The sequence below is a fragment of the Notolepis coatsorum genome, assembly GCF_963971535.1.
Source record: "Notolepis coatsorum genome assembly, chromosome: 2".
NCBI lineage: Eukaryota > Metazoa > Chordata > Actinopteri > Aulopiformes > Paralepididae > Notolepis > Notolepis coatsorum.
Genome location: NC_140166.1, coordinates 171930981 through 171953932, shown reverse-complemented (window position 1 = coordinate 171953932; position 22952 = coordinate 171930981). Strand labels below are relative to the sequence as shown.

The following is a 22952-nucleotide window of genomic DNA, read 5'->3' as shown; positions in this document are numbered from 1 at the left end:
TGGACGCCTTACAAGACGAAAATGGGTTTAATCGTCGGAGAGACTTTGATGGACCAGCTACTCAGGTAGTTATAAGGTTTTTAATGTCGTAAAAAAAGAACTACATTTACCACTAGACAGCCTGTACGCAGCGCCATTGGCTGTCGCCTTATCCCAGTCACGGGTCATAGTACCAAGCTAGCTAGCTAACGTTAACATTAGCATTATGTCTACTGTCGTGAACCATTTTAAATCGGGGCATGTAGAGGAGTTTCGGGAACGAGTAAAATGTGCAGGTCCTCTTCTCAGACCTGTGAGGCAAAGCACTGCTCGCATCATGCCGGCTAGCAAGCTAGCTAGCTACACGTCACGGCATGTTGATACGATAGTAGCCCCTTTCGTGACTGATGCACTCGGATGCACAGTCACGAAACAGGCTACCACGATAGCTAACTAACGTTAACGTTACAAGCTCAAACACCTTATAACTACTACTACTGTTGTGTCCATAAGTTCCCTGGCAGAATACTTTGTTTGTGAGGACAAACGTATACAGGAGTTAGGAGTTTCGAGAATGCCGGCTAGCCAGCTAGCTACTAACGTTATATACACAATATGTACAACGACACAATGATTTACATTAATATTTATAAATATGGTAATGTGGTTGTGGCTTTTACAAATAGTGGTTAACTTTAGAGATAAATGGCTATGATCACGGAGCAATAGTGTTAGGTGAAACAGATACTAGCCACAGATTCCTCGGCTAGTAGTAACAAGAAGGCTCTCTGCTTCCTGCCACTACCTGCGTGTGATTCTCAGCGCCCCCCTGCTGCCCTGATACCTGGTGTGACGTCATCATTAACACACGCACGCTACATGGATTAAAATATGCATGTGCGTGGTGGTTGTGGTTGGGCGGACAAAATGTTTGATAAAAACACTAAAACTGGGTAAATTTCGATAATTTTCCCCCCCTCTTCATGAAAGTCACTGTTGGCCTAGTCCACATTGTTTATTGAACAAAAATACAACCTGCAAGTGGGCCTTTAAGACTTTTAAAGGCCTAAAACTCTTGATTATTAAAAGGTTATTTATATTTACATTTAGCTGATGCTTTTATCCAAAGCGAGGTTCTGTACGACGACTCAAGTCAGCAGGAAGGGTACGAATCTTACAACCGAGTAACAATGTTCATCAAACAGTGGTGACATTTTGGTGCTGCAGTGATGAGTGCATAGTAGTAAAAACATATTAGTATAGAAGGAAGAGTGCATGATAGTATAAGACAGTAAGAATGTTCGTTTTTTTTCTTCTTTTCCCCCCCATTTCAGATATTGATTGAAGAAGTGTGTTTTTAGTCGACGGCGAAAGATTGGTCTGGTTTTGGCTGTCGTAACTGTGGTGGGAAGTTCGTTCCACCATTGTGGAGCGAGGACAGAGAATAGGCGGCTTCTCTTTGATGACCCTTCTTATCTATAGTTATATAGCTGAGATAGTTATCAGCCACTAAATGTCACACTAGAGCACCGCACCAGCATGTCATTTATTCAATCAGGTGCATTCCACGTGGGGAAATGGGAAGTAGGGAGGGGATACATGCTTGCAACATGTAAACAACAACATTCATTTTGGTTTTTGGACCTGCACATTTTCTTCAATCGCTTTTTTGGGGGGAAAGCAATATTCCGCACCTTTCTAAAAGCTCTGTAGATTTATTATTTGATTGAAATTATTACTCTACATACAATTTTTATCTATAGCACCTTTAAATGTAAGACTTTTTAAGACCCCACGGGAACCCTGTTGAATACTAAACACACAGACGCTGGAGCTCCACAGAGCAGTTCCTCTCCCCCTTCTCGTTCTGCCAAGATGGCCCCTGGGACTGGAGGTCGGATGACAAGTTTTGAGTTTATCATGTTAACATAAAACTCTCTGTAAACATTGGCGTCACGTATTCATGTTATTACTTTCATATGGGTGAACTGGTCTGCCATGGCCTTCCTCTGGGCCTCCAGTGACAGCAGCTGCTTCTGATACTGCACCCTCTGCTGCTCCCATTCTACAGAGCGCTGGCGGAACTCCTGAGAAGATTTTTTTTTTTTTTAGAAATGACAGTTCACCACATAACCAGTAGATGGCAGTGTGTGGCTGCACAGAGAGAGGCACACTCGGGAATAGAAAGAGTTGGAACAACCACTAACACTGTAGTCTAATATAAGAAGACTAAAGAAGATTGATCACTTGCTACAAAACAAACACATTCAGAGGAAATAATTAAATGTGTGATGTATGTGTTATGTTGGGTACATTAAGAATGTACTACATCTAAAGATGTTTCAAATGAAAATAGTTGGGAATTGCAGTGAGTGGTTGCCATGGTAACTAGGGACTCTTATGGCAGGCCCCACTGTATGGTGCATGTGTAGAGGCTGGTCTGAGTGGAAACATTTATTTTTTTTATATGACAAAATAGTCCAAGTTTTGAACAAATTGACCATTGTGTGTCGTCAGTAATTTACTACAGTTCAAATATGAAAGAAAAACAACAGATTATTAAAATACAGATGACTCCCCATTCAAAAAGTGAAAGGGTTCTGGTCTTGTTACCTAGATAGCGGCAGAGTGAACAGACTTCTCTTCAGACCAGTCTGGATCAGTGCCATGAGACTGTGGGTATAAGCATTGCCATTGGCCGACTATTTCAGTCGGAGTTCTCCTCCCCTTCCTACCATCTGCGACACTATTTTGCAAGGGCACCACTGCTGCGTCCTGGGCTGATTGTGATTGGTTTAAAGCAGCGGTTCTCAAACTACGGGTCACGACCCAAAGTGGGGTCGTGGGTAGGTGACAGTGGGGTCGCGCATTGGCAAGTAAAAAAATAACTTTTCTATGTTCTGGCAAGATATTTTGGCTAAATATGCCTTGTTTTATAAATGTGTATTGATAACATAGTGCTAATAAATATATTCGAAATATATTTCTAATAAATATGCATGATCAAGTTCAACGTGTGCTTTTATTTTGATATTCCTTAATTCCACGTTGAAATGACGCGATACATTAAGTGTGGGGTCGCCAAAAGAAATCGTAAATAAAATGGGGTCGTGGTATAAAAAAGTTTGAGAACCCCTGGTTTGAAGAAATACAAACATGCCAGTGTTTTTCCCCTATACCAGAATGATAATAGGTTCAGCCAGACCTCTCTCTGAAGCTGGCACAGCGCTAACGTAGTGTGGAGAAAGAGGTATGGCTACGTGAGGCTACTCTAGACAAGACTTTGACTGTTCCTAATTTATGCAAATGACATGTCGTCAGCTTGTGACTGCAACTTGTTCCTGTTCACGGACGACTCAGCCCTGCTGGTCTCTGACAAGAACAAGTTACAGGTTGAAAAAACCCTCAGCTCTGAACTAGGCAGAATCTGCACCTGGCTATGGGCGGCTGGGTGGCGCAGCGGACATTGCGCTCGTCACCAATGCAAGAGACACCGGGTTCGACTCCGGCTGTCGGCGTTGCCTCCGGCTTGGGCCAGTCGTCATACTAACTCAATTGGCAGAGTTAGCGGGTGGAAGTCGATGGGTGGTAATCTGGACATTGTGGACAGCGACTCCTACAGGTCGGTTGGGGACGCCTGCACAGCAGAGACAGGAAATGGCGGGGGTAGTGTGAGCCTCCCACACGTTACACCTCGCCAATGAGACCTCGCAAAAGATGTGACAGGCTGCCTCCTCGTGTATCGGAGGGGACACGTGATGCAAGGCTTCTATCCTCCCTACAACCGGCCAGTGGGGGGCATATGCGAGCAACGTTCAAGACAGGGGAGGGGAGAATTGGCACAGCGGGTAATTGGGATGGGAGAAAATTTGAAAAAAAAAGGAGAAAAAATATCTGCATCTGGCTCGCTGATAACAAACTATCATTACACCTGGGTAAAACAGAGTCCATTCTCATCCGTTCAAATAACAAACTCAGCAAGACAGACGGCTTCTCAGTTACAGTGGGTGACAATATTGTCACAAGGAAAGATGAAATTACATACCTAGGTTCCATCCTAGAGGCAAATCTTTCCTGTGACAAAATGGCATCAAATGTAATAAAAAAAGTCAATCAACAAACTAGATTCTTGTACCGGATCTCCTCTCTGGTAAACAAGAATACCCTGAAGACTCTGGCAGGAGCACTCAATCAAGGGTACTACGACTATGCTTGCACCTCATGGTACCAAAGCACCTCAAAGGCGCTAAAAACAAAATTACAAACATCACAAAACAAACTGGTCAGACTACTGCTTGACCTTACTCCTAGAACCCACCTCACCCCTGCCCACTTTGACAACCTAGGATGGCTTAGAGTAGACGACAGAGTACAGCAACTTGCAATGGGCCTGGTCTACAAGATACACTACACGACTAAGGTACCCATGTACATGTCAAAATACTTCCCAAAGGTCAGTGAATACCACGACCACAACACCAGAGGGAGCTCCACAAATCATGTTAAACCCAGATTCGGCTCAAACAAGGGACTAAACACGTTTCGCAATTATGCCACAACAATGTGGAACGCCCTACCCACAGCTGTAAAGGAATGTGAATCACTACCCACTTGAATCAAAACCACTCTCAAAGAGCACCTACGAGAGACTGCAATTCAAAACCGGCCCCTGTAAATGTCCTAACGCAACCCCCTCCAATGTACAATAAATGTCCTATTAAACCCAATAATACACGAGACCCCCTTCTTTGACCAAGTAAGGTTTCGTCGATAATCCAATGTACAGTTACCCCCCCCCCCCCCTCCAATGTAGTTTCCCCCCCACCACCCACCTACCAACCTCCTCCAATGTACAGTTTCTTCGTCAAATGTATACTCTCTTTTTTAGACTCTTTTTGTATCACAAACAGTACTGTATTTGTAAATCTGGTATGTCATAAATGTATAGATGTAGCAGTACTGTCTGTCATGTATGTCATATATGTTAAGATTTATTGAAAATGGGGGACCCTGATGTAAACAAGACGAAAGTCTTTCTCTGGTCTGCATCCCCTTAACAATTGTGTGTATTGAGCTGTACTGTATTGTACCCATTCTGCAATCTGTTAATAAAATGTTCAATCAATCAATCAATCAAACTGTACCTCTATCTTGTCGTTGAGGCGAGTCACCTCCGAGCGTTCTGCCTCTTTACTCTTTGGTACTCCGTGGCTCTCCTTCTGCTGTTTCAACTGGAGCTTCTGATAACCACGCTTTAATTTAGATAACTGCATGGAGAAAGAAAATATAGTATTATACAGCTTGTTTCAGCATTTCTGCAGAGCCATGGACAGCTTTATTCTCAGATTCATATTATTTTCTTGTCACAGCTTTTTTAAATGTACAATACATACGTGAGAAAAACATGATGCTTGTTTTCCCCCAGCTCCTCAACCGTAGTAAACATAATACACAACATATACTCTATCTATACAAACTATAACCTAAATAAGCTATAAACTAAAACACATCTCGAATGCATTTTACAAGTCTGTAAGACAGGGTATGTCATACTTTGGCATATCAAATGTTCAAATAAGAAAAATAAGGGAAAAAATAACCTTATTATTATGTACATTACTACTATGCTGATAAACTTATACTACTACCTATCATGCTAATATGTCTATACTACTATGCACTCATATAGTGTAACACTCAAGCTTGATACTATTAACCAACAATGCCACTGACCCTTAGCTGCCAGAGATGTTCCCCTCCTGGTGACATGTTTGTAAGTTGCTTTGGATAAAAGTGTCAGCTAAATGACTAAATGTAAAATGTTCTCTCACCTCATCACGGACATGCTGTAACTGTTCTTCATACTTGGCGACGAGCTCTTGTCTGCCAACTTGGACGTCTTCTAGCTGCTTGCGGAGTGATCCGACCTATCGTCAGTGAAGCCGAGACATGACGAAAAGCGGTCAAGATCCTGATTACAATGCAAAGCATGTCAATAACACCGCCGCCATGCAGAAAATGAGCCTCACTTAAGATATGTAAATAAAGTACTAATCGACCAGAGGAAAAAGTTACATATTGTATGTTATGTTATAGCCAATGAGTAATATATTGACATATTTACAAGAATGTACATTGTGTACAAAATAAGTACATATATTACATGTGCAAATAATTTTTACTTTTAAAGATTTTTTGGCGTTTTATCGCTTTATTGCTACTGGGCAGTCCAGTAGAGAGAGACAGAGGAGGAATGGGAGACAGAGTGGGGGGAAGACATTCGGCAAATAACGACGGGTTCGGGAGTCGAACCCGGGTCGGCCGTGTCGCAGCTGAGCGCGCTATGTGGTTCGCCACTGGGGCGCCCCATAATTTTTACTTTTAATGTTTTCAGAAAGTTCATAAAATGTTGCTGGGGAACGAACCGAGGGAGCTCACATGGGAGACAAGTGCCTTTATCTCAAGACTACCAGGACCCTTTTCCTATAGCCTCGCCCTAACCTTAATCACACTGTTACCTTAAACTAACCATAACTCCATATTCTTAACCATAACCGTTAAACATTCAAACGAACCATCATCTTAGTATTACTTCGTTACAATACTTAAGTACTGTTTTTGGGGATTTGTACTTTACTCTAGTATTTATATTAGGTTTGTATACTTGTACTTTTACAAACAGTTTTTAGAAAAAACTAGGAAGCGGGGATCTTTGATTAAACACCCGCTATCATAAGAATACAGTCAGAAAAAAAGTTTTTACTTTGACTTTTTAGTACATTTCAAAGTAGAAACTTTTTTACTTTTACTCAAGTGTGTTTTTAGCCAGATACTCTGACTTTTACTTGAGTATGATTTTGAGACGGTACCCATACTTTCACTTAAGTATAATTTCTGGGTACTTTTTACACCCCTGTTGCTGTGTTTGTATTAATAATAATAATCTTCATTTATATAGCACCTTTCATACACGGAATGCAGCTCAAAGTGCTTAACAGAGACACGTCTTCTTTAACACTTTGGTTGCCATGGGTTAAATTCATGATATACCATAGGTTGCCGGCTCTATTTGTCTATGGAGAAGTACCCCTTCTTTGCATGGCTATAACTTTTTAAATTATATTGCTACATTGCCATTATTAGGGCCCATTCAAAGTCCTATATGTATTGTTCATTGTGTAGCAAGGTTAAACTTTTTCATTCACATATTCATAGTAAAGTATGGTCTAATGTATAAGTATGTTTTCATCTCTTTCTGCAGCTTTCTCCAGAACGTGATCTATAGCCCCAAATGCATTATATTGATGATGCAATACAGTTTTATGGCAATCAGCGCGATATAAAAAATTCCAACTAGACGTACTTCTAGAAGTTACTACACATCATCTGATGTTGACCGGATGGGCTAGGGGGCGTTTATAATTCCGTGGGCAGCGTTATACCAATCATCTAATGTGGGTCAAATGTTGATCATAGCAGTTAGTATCGAAGACGGTAATTTTACACGCTAAAACTCACCCCAGTCTCCGCGCGCCGTTGGGCGATCATCGTAGAGTAGAAATTTTATCATTATGGGATGTAGATTTACCCGGTCCATTTCCAGCTTGTATAATGGTATATACGTCCAAATCATGTTGTTTATCGAGTTATTGGCAATCGATCGCTATGTAGTGTGTCGAGATCGAGTCCCGGAACCTATAGCGAGTGCCCGGAAGTAATACGGCCGACCAGCACAATCTCCATAGCACTTCCTGTTAAGCGATTGCGCCGATCAGCCACCAGATGGCGCTCCTGAACCGCCAGAGAGCTCAGTGGGTCCTCCTGGTGGATCTCAGGCCAGCAGAGGGGAAATATGAATCCGATCGCAGACTTTTGAAATATTGATATAAGGACGCTGTAAAGCGTCCTCCGGCAACTTGAGCATGGCCGGGAATGACGCTTTTAAGCGTTTTCCGGCAGTCAAAGTGTTAACACTTTGAGCGCCACTCACGGCTAATCTCGGGTTTACGATTGTGACGTTGAAAGCCACGTCACAGCTTTTCTCTGGATTTTTTATTTAATTTTTTATTAGCGATCTGAAATCATATTGCATCACGCGAGCCTACCGTTGGAGATCCAGGGGCCGCCGGCGACCAGATGTGAAAAAAGCGCCCCCTATCGTCTCCCAGATGGTAAATCACCCTTTTGGAATGGACTCAATGAAAATGGATGGGGGGAAAAAAATATTCCAGTCCACATTTTCCAGTCCACTGATGCAGCCGGAGTTACCAGAGTTCATTCTGGAGCCTCTGAGCCGCGGCGAGCATGGGTTATACTGTACACACGTTGGATCAATATACTTATCGATTTTTTCTAATGGTGATCAGGAATTGGAATATACCATTTGGATACCATCTGATGTCAGGTAAGGAATCTATGTTATCAGTGTTAGGATAATCAGACTCGTTTTCATGTAGATATAAGCGTTTCCACTATATGTGATATGGCTGTTTGACTGTAAAAGCCATGAGGAAATAATAGCAGCGATTATCAGCGAACAGCACGAGCGTGCATGCGCAACTGCGCACACATATACTATCGACCATCTAGCGTTTATTTGAAAATGATTGATAAATAGACAGACAAATGATAACGTTCTGGAATATTCCAGTAAAAGGCGTTTATCAGGGAATGTGTTGTTTTTTCTTCGAAACCGAGTGGTTTTCAAAATGCTATAAAAAGGAAATGAAGCGATAAAAACACAATCTGCTTTGCCAATGTTGACTGGAAAATGATTCTTTGATAAGCGATGGGCAGATTAGACACATAGCATAATTTAAAACATAGATTAGGCGATATTAATGTTACATGGGCCGTGGACCGTGGCATCAACAGGGTAAAAAGGAAAACACGGCCTGGCACTGAAAGTGTTAAACAAGTCAAGAAGGAAAAAAAAACAGTAACACAGTAAGTCAATAAAAAAACAAGAATACCATAAGGTCCATAAGCTCAAAATGCATGCATGCATGCATGCAACACTCCCAGACGTACCCCACGCGAAGGTAAGGAAAAACTCACTAAAACCTAACACTAGGAAAAAATGCACCACAGGCAATGTGGAGGTGAGAAACCTTAGAAGGGCCAATTCAAGGGGGGGATCTCCCTTCTTAGATGTCGGTGATATTAGTGTTGCATGTTGCATTAACACTTTCAATGCCCAAAACGTGATAAGACGTTTCATCAGCCCAATGCCTGAATGCCCACGACGACAATTAGCGTTTTATTTTTTTATTAGCGATCTGAATTCATATTTCATCAACGAGTCTCCCGTTGGTATGCAGCCCCTGTAGGAGCTCACATGTGGAAAAAACCGACCCCTATCGTCTCCCAGATGGTAATGCACCCTTTTGGAATGGACTCAATGAAAATGGATGAGAAAAGAAAAATCCGGAATCCACATTTTACTTCTCAGGCATGTAACCCGAGCCGATCGGATTCATTGTGGAGCCTCAGAACAGCGTGGAATACATATGTACAGTATGTAGCGTTGGACCAATAAAAGCGATCGATTTTTGGAATGGCAATCAGGAATTGGAATGATCTTTTTGGAGAAAATCTGATCTGAGGTAAGGAATCTATTTTACAAGTCTTGGGATAATCAGAGTTGTATTCGCTGAGATCTCAGCGTTTGCCCTATGTGTGATGTGTCTGTTTGTGCGCGATCGCTTTGAGGAAATCAGAGAATAGATTTTTCAGATCGCCTATATAGCGTGCATACGTACACATATACTATTGATAATCTAGCGTTTATTTGAAAACGATTCATAAATAGGCAGAAAAATGACTGTTTTTGTGTATTCTAGAATATTCCGGTAAAGGGCGATTATCATGGAATATTTATATTTTTCTTGAAAACGAGGGCTTTTCAAAAAGCATGCACCCATGTGTGTAGTGAAACACAGACGAGTGCATGCGATAGCAACTGAACATTTTGAAAAATTAAATATAGAGCCGATAGTGATAACAACTGAACATTTTATACGATTAAAGATAGAACTGATAGCGGCTCCAGCCGAGGCACAGGGGTGCGTCCTCCCGGGACGTTCCACACTCCGGCCACCACCAAAGACAGGGAGACAGGAGGCAACGCAGAGAGGGCTGCATCCCCCCGGCCATCACGGGACGTCAAACACTCCGGCCACCACCACGAGACAGCCGGAGACAGGGGGCACGCAGAGGGGCCAGCAGGGGTCGCATCCTGGGTAGGTGTCATCACGGGACGTCCAGCACTCCAGTCATCACTCCGGCCGAAGATAGGGAGACAGGGGGGCACGCAGAGGGGGATCGCATCCTGGGTGGGTGTCGTCACGGGATGTGATGACCGTACAGTAGTCAGTAGTCTAGTGGTGAGAGCACTCGACCGCGACAATCATTGTTGGTTCGACTCCCGATCTCGGTTTGTTTTGGTCTTCTGCCAATACTAAACATAAATATATTACTTATACAAGATGTAAATATATTACTTATGGCTATAACATAATGTACATTATGTACCTTTACATTTTTTCCTGTGGTCAATTAGTACATTATTTACGTTTTTCTGATGAGACCCTGTTGAGAAAATCCCTGTTCAATCAAGCCATCTCGTTCACCCTTTACATAATCAAATGATAGTTCTTTGATCAAAGTAGATGCTGATCAGCTGCTGTGCCATCCTCACCTCTCTCTCCTTAGGCAATTAATCAAATTATTTAAAACCGAGTAGCAAAGCATCAATCCATGCCTTCTGTTTTGTTATACAGTAATACGCTCCACTCTGTTATCAAATAAAGAGTTAAGCTCTAGATTAGCTTTCACTACTCAACACAACAGAGGGCATCATGAACCCCACATTCATTTTAGCAGTCACACACTTAATAAGCATGAAGGGAACCAAAACCTCACATGCATTGACGCAACACAACTGGCCAGTTTCACATACAGTGATTAAACCTAATCCTAGATTAAAGGTGCACTATGTATGTAGTTGTGAGAGTCAGAGAAGTGAATAATTTCTAATGTACATTTTCATAACTGAATACACAAACTATTGGATCCCTGGAACACTGCTTGAAGCTAGAAAGCTACCTGAAAAGTTACTATTTCATTGCTGTTGTTTACAAAGGCAGGGCCCGCAATTGTGTTAACACACATATTCTAGATTTACGTTTGGTTCACATTGGCTTAAAATGATTTTTTTTTATGATTGTATTGATGATAACATATAGAATAATTATAAGAATTGCAGTAAATATCTTTTGCAGGCTCTGCAAACAAATCCCCCTCCTCCAAAACTGCATAGTGCACCTTTAAGGGATTTTTCATCAATGGAGTCCATCATTGACAACAAATATTTAGTCTAGGTTCAGCCCAGAATCTGGACCGTGCTGATGTGGTCTTATGTAAAACAGCAGTGGGGTCCCGAATCAGGGCTAGGACTAGGTTTAGGCCTAATTAATCTGCGTCTGTGTAACTGTGTAACCATTGTGCCAAATTAGTCTGGTTCACCTGCAACAATTTTCTCTCCACTATCACTTTCAACATCCGAAAACCAGAGCCTTGGAGGTGTAACAGAGACACTACAGCCTCTCTGACCTTGAGCATCTTCCAGGGTCAATCCAAAGAATGAGAAATCAAACGTTATTAAAAACTCAGACATTTACAACTTAACAGTTGTGTGTCACCGAAAAAGATATGAATGTACAGTACAGGGAGGATCTTCTACTGTACCTCGGAATTTTTCTGTTCAATAAGATTCCTCGATAACAAGAGCTCCTCCTCTCCACTGTGCAGACGGAGGTCCAAAGCCTGGATCTCACTCTCCCACTCGGTCTTCTTATGATTGATCATTATGTCAATCTGCCGCATCAACTCTTGGAGCTCTGGCTCACACGATGAGAGGACAGAGCTGGAAAACATCATTACATCGTTGTTGCTGGTCAGTGGGGTCGCGCTAATTACTCTGTACCAACACCAAACATTGTGGTGAATGAATGAAAACTTTATTTAAGAGATCCAGAATGGGTACAATACAGTACGGCACAATACATACAATTGTTAAGGGGATGCAGACCAGAGAAAGACGTTTGTCTTGTTTACATCAGGGTCCCCCATTTTCAATTCATAGTGACATTTATGACATACATGACATCATGACATTTATGGCATAGGGCCATACAGGTATAGTACTGTTACATTTGTGATATATGATATGCAAATATACAGTACTGTTACCCAGTAACACTGGTCATATCATAATATTGTTAGCTACTGGTGATTCCAAACTACAGAGCTCGCCACAGAGCTGTACTGTACTACTGTACTGCAATCTGTTAATTAAAGTTTTCAATCAATCCACCGTTTGTCAGCCAGTGTCGTCAACGTTACCTCAAATCATGGCTTTGCAATGATCCCAAAGCGGCCTCCATTTGCAGGGTGAAGTCAAAGTTGTCCAGACGTGCCCAATACGTTGACAAGTTGAAGTTAACCAACGTACCTAAAGCACTTTTTTGTTATTATTGAAAGTGCACAATCAAAATACAACAGGGTACAGGTAACTTACGATTTACTTAGCTACTGTGTTGTGCTAACGTCAGCTAGCTATCGTTAATGTTAAAGCTCACTTATCCATGACTTGCACCAGCAACAGCCGAATAACGTTAAATATAGCACGATATATCGTTAACAAACCACCTCATTGACGTTAATAAGTTTAGTTTGAATGGCGTGATCGCAAACCAAGGTCGCTGCTAGCCAAGTAACGGCAGTTAGCTAGTTGAACTGTCGTTAGGGTTATCTAGCCTGTGTGTTTACAACTTTACAATAATAGAACTACAACAAATAGATAGAACTAACTTCGTTCCAGTGGTACACCTAAAATGGCTACCGCGTGAGGTTACCAGTGATGACAGTTAATGAGACATGGCGGCCATCTTAAGTGTACCGGCAATTCTATCGATTCTAATTCTGAGATGTATCAGAGATATGATTCCCACAGACGCGCGGCTAGTAAAATGTGCTTGGTGTCAAATTCATTTAGTCAGTTTCAGTGAACTAGTGAATCTACCTGCCTAGCGTTAGTTGATGTATATTGTATACTCTCTTTTTGTATCACAAACAGTACTGTATTTGCAAATCTGGTATGTATGAAGGGGTTGGGGGGGGGGCACTGTACAACTGTACAAGCAAAACTGTACATTGGAATATTGACAAAACCATACTAGGTAATTTACTGTACATTGGAGGGGGTTGGCTTAGGACATTTACATGGGCCAGTTTCGAATTGCACCCATTCTGCAATCTGTTTAATAACATTTTCAATCAATCAGATATGATACCCTTTCGCTTCAGAGCCCACACACCACTGCAGACCACTGCACTTGCAGCACTTCCCACTTCCGCGTTACACGGAGCTCGTGAGGGAGGAAAGGGAGCGCGTGAATGAAGGCTATAATCAACATTCATTCACTGGCTCCCACCAATGATACCCGTGATCTCTCCCAAATACCGGAAATGTTGCGGTAGTCTATAGACCATACAATTACACTGATGCAAACCGCGAGACATTGTGCTAACGAGAAGTGTTATACGGGAGGCATTTCATTGTCACGAACTGAAAACACCGTCGAAACATATTTCACAATAGACTACAAGACTTCTGCGCCGTGGTGTCAACTGATCAATTATGGGCTTTGCCGTAAACTGCGCACGTGGCTCGTTGGTCTAGGGGTATGATTCTCGCTTCGGGTGCGAGAGGTCCCGGGTTCAAATCCCGGACGAGCCCAATTTTTGATCCTTAGATGAAATTGGAGATCAGGTAATAGTCTTTGTTTGAGAAAATCATAGGTAGGTAAAATTCGTTTACAAAATAAGAACGTTTACTTTCTAGGTAATAAGACGAATTGTAGACATGATAAAACTCGACATATTGGTTTCAGGAAGCGTGGCTCGTTGGTCTAGGGGTATGATTCTCGCTTTGGGTGCGAGAGGTCCCGGGTTCAAATCCCGGACGAGCCCAACCTTTTTACGTTCTGGAACGATTTGAGTTATATTTCTACGGCAGACGGCAGTTACCTTGGGAACCGTTAAGGGTGATTATAGAATCTTAGCGGTCCACCAGGCTACAAGTTACCGTAGATAATAGTGCACATTAATGGTATTCTATTATTAATAGTGATAACAATTCGAATGGTGCTTCTAGCCTTGATGGAGTGTCTGGCAAAACCATGTTATAATTCAAACATGTTTGCATTAGTATATAAATATAACACAATGACGAAATGTTTAACAATGGCTCTTAATTATAGTTCACTTTCTTCACTGTCATGTCCCCACCAACAGAGTATAATGACAGATGCTAAAATCACAACTAAAACCCCCACCACCTCCCCACCCCACACCCCACCACCTCCAATGTCGTCCCCTTCCCCCACCCCACCCCACCAACCCAACCCCTCCACCCCACCCACCACCCACCAACCTCCTACCTACCAACCTCCTCCAATGTACAGTTTCTTCAAATGTATACTCTCTTTTTTAGACTCTTCTTGTATCACAAACAGTATTTGTAAATCTGGTATGTCATAAATGTATAGATGTAGCAGTACTGTCTATCTGTATGTCATGTATGTCATAATATGTTATGATGAATTGAAAATGGGGGACCCTGATGTAAACGAGACGAAAGTCTTTCTCTGGTCTGCATCCCCTTAACAATTATGTGTATTGAGCTGTACTGTATTGTACCCATTCTGCAATCTGTTAATAACATTTTCAATCAATCAATCAATCAAAACTAAATATATTTTCAGATCACAGATAGGGTGGTCTGGAGCAGGCTCTGCTCAGACTCTGGGACCCCCAGCTTAGTGTGGAGGCCAGTCTTTTGGGGCGATCCAAAACTTTACACATCATAGACTCGCATGTGTGGTTTCATTCTAGCCGGTGCAAAGAATAGGGAGATGAAAAACACAACAAAAAAGCTATTTATATCTACCGGTATGTATCAAATGTTATGTTTCTAATAGGCTACATATACTTTTCATTTCTATTTACTACATGGCTTATTTATGTCCCTGCATAATATGACATTGTTTATGACTATATGGTGTACATATTTTAGTTTTCATCAGGGGGCAGTATTTCTCCTCTGTCTCGGCAGCTGTTTTATCAGAAACGACTCCTACGCCCTCGATCACCACATCATTGCATCAACAACAACAGAAACTAGAACACATGATCTGAGTGGTCCTTATTTGAACATGTAAAAAATGCTTGATATCACTGTTTGCGCTATACCCAACCCGCCCCCACCCCTTCTCCCCACCTGCCCTCTGTCATCCCTCTCAAAACAAAGGGAATCAGCTGACATCCAGACAGCCTGAGAGTCCAAAGCCACGGAGGCTAGTGATCCGTCCTTTGTGATCACCGTGGGGTGTTCGGGCCATCTCTGGCCATCCTCCTCCTGCTGCCGCAGCTGTTGTGCTGGTTAGGCCTGCCCCACAACAAGAGAGAGACAGCCCCGTACCGCCCCCCACACCACACCACACACAAGCTTTTAACAGACAGCAGCAGGGCTGTCTCTGTGTGTGTCTCTCTCTCTCTAGTTTCTCTTGTGTAGCCTACCTGTGCTGCATCACACATAGTCATTTCTTTAAATAGATCTACAGAAATCTCACGTTGAAGCTTGGAATATTTCACCTGCAAATTGTAAGTATGTTAACTTATACTGTATAGTCCTTGTCTATAGTTTTGTGTGATTACTAGTGGAAACCTATCCCTGGTGACGTGGTGTTTAGAAGCCTACTTAGATTAATTGAATGGAAATTGTCAATTTATTCTATTTGATAGTTGTTGACCTACTTTTACTGATGAGGAATTGAATGGACAATGTGTTTGATTTGCTAGGAGTCAATTATGCTAATCTCTATACCCTGACATTTCGCGTTTGAGTGTTCTTCGTTATGTGTTTCTTAAGTTTGACATTTCACCTCTGGTCATTAGTCTTTCTTAACAGTTCAATAGACTCTAATAAACTATGCAATTGTTTCAAATGTATCAAAAGGTGTGAAGAGACTTTATAGGGCAGTGTCCAGATCCCATCGACGTTTTGAAATACATTTTTAATTTGTAGGTAGTGGGAATAGTTATGAATAGGGTTAAGGTAAGGGGTAGGTTCATAAACAACTTTTTGGGGGCTTGGGTGAAAATGAAGACAAGCTACAGCTTTCCAGATTGGATAAGGAGAGGCGACCTCCATCAAAACATCCTTCCAGGTGATGGGATCTAGACACAAAACTTTTAGAGACTACTGTAGTTTGACTCACTAACAACTCTGATGTTCATCGCAAAAACCTTTTTGATTCACAGAAGGAAGCAAACTGGGGTAAAAACCTGCTGGGACAGCAACCATCAAAACCATCTCTGCAGCTTTTCCATCTCCATTCAGAGTCTCCATCCCAGCACAGACAGACACCATTCAGCAGCACGGTCCCCCAGGGCAGTTGAAAGGGTCACCTTGAGCACCCACTTTATCCAGCAGTGCCCCCAGCCTCGGGCCACAGTCTACTTGCTCTCAGGAGGTCAGAGACCATGGTCCTGTGCGAGGAGAGGGAGTGCAGCGTCTGCTACCTGTCCTACTCGCGGATGGACCGGATCCCCAGGCTGCTCCACTGCAGGCACACCTTCTGCGCCCTCTGCCTGGAGACCATCTCCGAGGCCCGGGGAGGCTTCCTCACCGTGTGCTGTCCCCTGTGTCGCCGGGTCACCTGCGTGGGCCGGGGCCTCAGCCTGCAGGAGGCGCTGTGGGTCAACAGCAGGCTGTGGGATCAGATCCCGGAGGACATCCCGGAGGAGGATGAGGCGGAGGACGAGTTGAGGAGGACGGAGCAGGACGAGGAGAAGACGGAGCTCTCGTCGCAAGCAGAATGGTGCGTCCGGGCGGCATGAACACGTGCACACTTATACACGCAGATAAAGATTAGATAAGATGTTCCTTTATTGATCCCCTTGGGGAAATTCAGGCAGCATGGGGGAGGGGGAGGGGAGGTACGGGTAGTAAAAAAAATAGCAGTGTAAACAATATAACAAATCAATGTAATTAACTCTGGACATGTGCATATGGGCAACAAGGTGCGAGATGAGGGTATGCCCTCTGTTATATTTGCTCTACAATAAATAGTTACAATATATAATCTAATAATCCAATAATCTAAATCTAATATATAATCTAAAAAAACTAAATGTAAAAAAAAAAAAAGCTAAATATATGCAATATATACTGAAGAGACACAGCAGTGTGATGTAGCTACTCGTGGACAACGTGGCCATTAGGATGTAGTGCTATATATTAAAAGATTGTCTCTGACCCTACAGCACATCTTGCTCTACTCCTGAAATAATACTGTATAACAAAATAACCCACGAGTGTCTCTCTCTCTCTCTCTCTCTCTCTCTATTCAGCCCTTCTTCCAGGCACCCGAAGACAAAGCTCAAATTCCCAGCCTTCTTCAGGAAGTTCAGTCTAACGAAACAGCACCAAGAGAAGATTGTGCCCGGTTGCAATGTGTAAGTTCAACAACCTTATTATTATTATTATTATTATTATTATTATTATTATTATTATTATTATTATTATTATTATTATTATTATTATTTCACAGTTGCTCTGTTGATGTTTCACAACAACATATGTTCACCACATTGAAATGCACACCCTACTTACTTACTAACTTGTGAGCAAAACATCTTGAGAAATATTGAAGGTGGTTCTAAAGTCATTTCTCAATGTCATTGGCTTGAAGTTAACCACGCCCCCCCCCCCCCCGCACAGCTGGACACAGGAAGTATGTTGAGACAATGGGATTTTTGCACAAGAGAAAACTAAATAATATGTACATTTTTCTATATTGACACATTCACACTTATCAGGCATTGTTTTTCGACATACAACACAAACATATTACTTTGGTTGTATTAATGGTTATGAAAATTGTCAGAAAAAATCAATAAATCAAAAAAGAGATGTTTTTTTCTTGTGTAACCCGATATGTGAGAAACAATGACTGGTGAAGATACAAATGATTTCTCCTTGTTCCATGTAAAAATCCAATTGTCCCAACATGTCCCATAGGTCCAGTCATGCAAGGGTGTGTGTGCTCAGGCAACTCCTACTGTGTTATCATCACATGCCAAGAAGATTACACTTTGTTACAACATGGACTCATACATTTGTTTTCTTTTCTTTTCCGATAGGGAGATGAAATCATGGCGCAGGCTTTCAACTGAAGAGACCTAGTAGGACAAAGGGGACGGAGCAACAACTGTGTCCCACTTCCTCTCAGGATATTTAAACTATTTAATTTATTTAAACTATAGTCTTGAACATGGCCGAGACGTGTTGGAACCTATAGCGTCAATGCGTTTCTGACAAGACTGTTGTTTTTTTATTGTTGAAAAGCAGTCAAACTGCCAAAGTTGCCCCTGTCTTGTCTTCCCCATTATCTATTGTAGACTTAATTCCTCACAGCTGGCGCTGTGGGATTTGGCTCAGCTGTCCCCATTGGAGCTAACGTCCCAGAAGTAGCCAAGACCCCTTTCTTACCAGATGGTCCCGCGAGGACATCCCCCCACAGCCCATTAGCTGCATAGCATATTTAATTTATTACCAGCCTTTTGTATTTATGTCAACTTTGACTTGTTTGTATATTGAATAAAACTATTTTGGGAAATATTTTTCTTTTGTTTATTTATTTACATTAGTGAAATATTAGTGATATTTAGTACAATTTAGAGTACAAGAGGTGATACCACATGGGTTTATTAGCATTTCTCTCGGCCTATGACAGAAATTATATTGAGTACTGTGCTCATATTTTGAAAGGTAAATACAGAACGGATGAGTGTTATTTGAAATGAGCATATACCACAAAATGTATGTTCTTTAGAGAGGCTGATATTATTTTCTACTTTCACCTCCAAATAATTCACAACATCTTGAGTATTAAAGTGACAAGAAAAAAATAAAAGTGACTCAAGTGGGAGAATCCTGGACGCTATAATGTGGTGAAGATTACATTTTTTGACATGATACAGAACAATTACTTACGACAAAAGACTCATCCGTCCGTGTAAGTGGATTATGAACTCCATTCACTGAGCATCTGTCAAGTATTACATATTAGAAGGTATTAGTATGAGTGTCAGATCAACACTGATGGAAACAGCCTCTCCTATTGTGTTGCCTCATGCGCATTAGACCAATTCAAAAAAATACACAACCATTTCACAAGTCCTTATCCTTAATATGCACATATGGTGGCCTGGTTAGGTCAAACCCCCTGAACATAAAAAAGAGCTTCTGCATATTTTGATAATCTTCAGAGAAAGAAAAATAAATATATTTGTTTGCCTATTATGTCTTTCCACTATTACCCTGCCCATACCTGTACCTCCCCTCCCCCCTCCCCCATGCTGCTATGATGCCTGCATTTCCCCAAGGGATCAATAAAGGGATATATTATATAATATGATAGATCTCATTCTCCAACGGACTTACGACAAAAATGGCTTTCTCTTAGGGCCAATCCAAGTGCTCCTGTCCGTCTTCGTCAAGGACGCCACAGCGTTAGCGATCTGTTGTTGTGCATGTTTTTCCATTGGGTTTATCTTATCGGGGGGGAAACCCTTGCGAGCACGGGGAGAACATGCAAACTCCACACAGAAAGGCCTGGGAGATACCCCACCTGGATACCTGGCATCATGGAAACCTGGTCCCCAAGCGGGAATCGAACCCTGGACCTTCTTGCTGTGAGGCGACAGTGTTAACCACTACACCACCGCATTAAGTAGGTGTATAGTTGTATGTATAAAAAATGGCTAGACGAACTATACAGGGTAACAAATACAATTTTGGAAAATATTAATAAGGTATTATTTAAAAATGTATTGTTAACTAAGTAAATGTTTTCAATATAAGTCTAGTAATGTATGAATTAGTAAATATAATATATGTTCTGATGAGTAAATAGGGGTGGGATTAAATAAGTGTATGCTTCTTCCCACTCCTTTTCAAATATGTAAATGTCAAAAAAAGAAATAATAATAATTTATTGAACGGATACAAATTTGAACGGCTTAAGGCTATATCTGTACTTGTTTGTTATGTTGCATATTTGAATTAAACTTCAATCAATCAAACAAAGCCAGGGACACTACTAGTGTATTCGACTGTCAATCAGTCTGGGGGCATTGTTCCAGTTTTCTGTTTCTAGTTTACACACGAGGTGAAAAGTCGTTTTCTTGTCATGCTGGTTTGGTGGCAAACAGACTGGAACAGGCCGTGACTGGCTGTTAAGAGTGATATTTACACCCACGGAATTTCCATTAGAATTTGCCTAAACGCTGATGTTTGTTGATTCAGGTCCACATTTCCTCTCCTTTTAATGTCCTTGATGGAGCGATGTCAAAGTTCTCGATGAAGCAACGTCAAATTCTTTCCCTTTAATTAAGGGTGCAACCTGGAATATATCACAAAGCCAGGCAACCCGCATGAAACGAATAGGGTCGTAAGGAATGCTAACCAGTCAAATGTTTTTATTTGTCCACATTACTCCAAATGTGGTCCTAATGCAAATCCTTAGTATGGGTGGACACCGATTTGTTTAGAGTGAGTTAATGCAGGCAACTACTTGCCCGTAGGCCAGGGGATATAGCATGTGGACTATACAGTGTGTCACACTGCCACACACATGCACTATTTTCCGTAAGCAGGATTGTCTTCTTTGCTGATTTCTTTTTCTTTTTTTTAATGATGTCGTTATTTTCATTTTGTGGCCAAAGATAAATTCCCATTTCACGACATGCGGACAATAAAGTTGTATTGCAACCTACTGTATTTTTATTTATCAGGTGCTGCAAAGCTCCCCCCCCCCCCTTGTGTTTGTGATGTAGATTTGGTTTCAGGGGGTTTGCATGGCCTCAGGTGGCACAGCCCTCATGGAACAAAACATGTTACTTCCTAGAAAGCTGAGCCAGAGTATTTGTGTATTCTTTATGACGATGTGTTTTGACTACTGGGAGGAAAATACAAACAGACACTTGAGAGGTGAAATGCCATATGTGCCACTGTGGAAACGGATTGTTTACAGTTGTTGTGTTGCTCAGGGCCTTTCGGTCTATTCACCAAGAAACCTCTTAAGCAGCCGGTCTGTTGCATGGAATGTGTGATGATCAGATGTACTGTGGTTTTCACCTTAAAAGCGTTCCCCTTCGACACACGGTAGTCACACTAGTTGAGAGGCAGATTTATTGTATGTCAAACTGGAATAGAGGTTAGTAAAATCACCAGGGCATTCATGACACAGAACATGTACAGCCTTGTTTAACAGGAGCTTCATTGACACTGACCTGTTACAGAATACAGATATTTAATAAACACAGGAGTGCCAGACATCTTTACAGCAGATATGTATCTCTACAGCAGATATCTCTACAGCAGATACTGTATCTCTACAGCAGATATCTCTACAGCAGATCTCTACAGCAGATACTGTATCTCTTCAGCAGATACTGTATCTCTACAGCCGATATCTACAGGTTCACTCTGAAACTATCTGGATGGATAGATTGTTTGGGGTCATCCCTATGTTCCCCGGGTCCAATGTTCCCCGGGTCTTATGTTCCCCGATTGATTGATTGATTGAACATTTTATAAAATTTTATTATTTTATTAATTATTAATGTCCGCCTTGTTTCGAACTGGTTAAGCTTAGGCCCTCTTTCGAAGTTGGTTAAGGTTAGAGTTTGGAATCAGGGCTGGTGGTCTGACTATCTATCGCTACCGGGGAACATAGGACCCGGGGAACATAGACATGCTACCGATCGTTTTAACATCTCAGCCCAGGGTCTGTAATAACCACTAAATCAACAGTAAACTACCTGGGCTGTGAGCTTGACAGTGTCACGTCTGGTGAAATGGCATTGCAAGTTCTTAGAAAAGAGTTTCCAAGAAAACCACGTTTTTATCCAGGAAATAAAAATGCCTAGATGTAGCAACCCTGAAGAGACAGGCAGGCAGTGGCTCTGGTCTAAAGACATTTTGATTATGAAAGTACATTGGTACAGTAGCATTTCCAAATGACTAAGTAACAGATTATAAACGGCACAGCACACGCTTATCAGAGTGGTTCTGAAACTCACAACAGCTCTAGCATGGCTTACTGTGGAGAACTGAGGACATGCTAAAGCTTACTGTAGAAGACAGAGGACATGCTAAAGCTTACTGTAGAAGACAGAGGACATGCTACAACTTACTGTAGAAGACAGAGGACATGCTACAACTTACTGTAGAAGACAGAGGACATGCTAAAGCTTACTGTAGAAGACAGAGGCCATGCTACAACTTACTGTAGAAGACAGAGGACATGCTACATGTGCTAGCTGTGGAGGCCTGGCTAGCCGCAGTAGCTACGCTAGCAGTGGAGGCCTGGCTAGCTGTGGAAGCTACGCTAGCAGTAGGGACTGTACTAGCAATAGCTACGCTAGCAGTTGGGACCATGCTGGCAGTAGAGGCCTTACCAGCAGTAGAGGCTTGGCTGGAGACTGGAAAAGAGTCCTTACGAACGTTCTTCCATACTCCTCCAGCTGTGGGGCCAGCTCAGGGTGCCATTCCCTGAGCGAGTAGAGCAGTCACAGGACGGCCTTCCTCTCCTCCAAGGTTCCTGAACACCTCCAAGGCGCTCAATGCTTCCCTCGTCCTGTTCGCTGGGTCCAATTCTGGTCGGTGCATTCTGTTAAGGATCGGTTTTGTGGAGGACCCAATAGCAGACAGGACGAGGAGAGAGCAGGCAGGACAAGACGGAGTGATAATCAAAAATAGAGCTTTACTTAAAACAAGGAAGAAATGCAACAAACAAAAGTACTTTCCAAAACGTGAACAAAAACCTCAGCAATGCTGG

At 42.0% G+C, this 22952-nt stretch overlaps 2 protein-coding genes across 2 annotated transcripts in view; one reads left to right on the top strand and one right to left on the bottom strand.

Annotated features, from left to right (window-relative positions):
- cep63 (centrosomal protein 63) overlaps positions 1-12763 on the bottom strand; it is a 36239-nt gene extending 23476 nt beyond the window's left edge. Inside the window, exons 1-5 of the mRNA XM_084307642.1 lie at positions 12385-12763; positions 11728-11905; positions 5811-5906; positions 5124-5246; positions 1953-2066 (exon numbers count right to left, since the gene is read on the bottom strand). Of these exons, the coding sequence (XP_084163768.1) occupies positions 1953-2066; positions 5124-5246; positions 5811-5906; positions 11728-11905; positions 12385-12425 (552 nt within the window). The 5' untranslated portion in view covers positions 12426-12763. The remainder of the gene's footprint in view (positions 1-1952; positions 2067-5123; positions 5247-5810; positions 5907-11727; positions 11906-12384) is intronic.
- Positions 12764-15564: 2801 nt separating this feature from the next.
- Positions 15565-18620, top strand: LOC311223196 (uncharacterized protein). The gene is made up of 4 exons (XM_084307958.1): positions 15565-15705; positions 16366-16925; positions 17458-17562; positions 18250-18620. The coding sequence occupies exons 2-4, from the start codon at positions 16588-16590 to the stop codon at positions 18290-18292; spliced, it is 486 nt and encodes a 161-aa protein (XP_084164084.1). The 5' UTR covers positions 15565-15705; positions 16366-16587; the 3' UTR covers positions 18293-18620.
- The last annotated feature ends 4332 nt before the right edge of the window (positions 18621-22952 follow it).

What these genes read in the sequence shown, in the direction of transcription:
- LOC311223196 (XM_084307958.1), top strand. Translation starts at nt 16,588, where the DNA reads ATGGTCCTGTGCGAGGAGAGGGAGTGCAGCGTCTGCTACCTGTCCTAC. An exon ending in CTCTCGTCGCAAGCAGAATG is followed by an intron (nt 16,926 to 17,457) that starts GTGCGTCCGGGC and finishes CTCTCTATTCAG; the next exon opens with CCCTTCTTCCAGGCACCCGA. An exon ending in ATTGTGCCCGGTTGCAATGT is followed by an intron (nt 17,563 to 18,249) that starts GTAAGTTCAACA and finishes CTTTTCCGATAG; the next exon opens with GGAGATGAAATCATGGCGCA.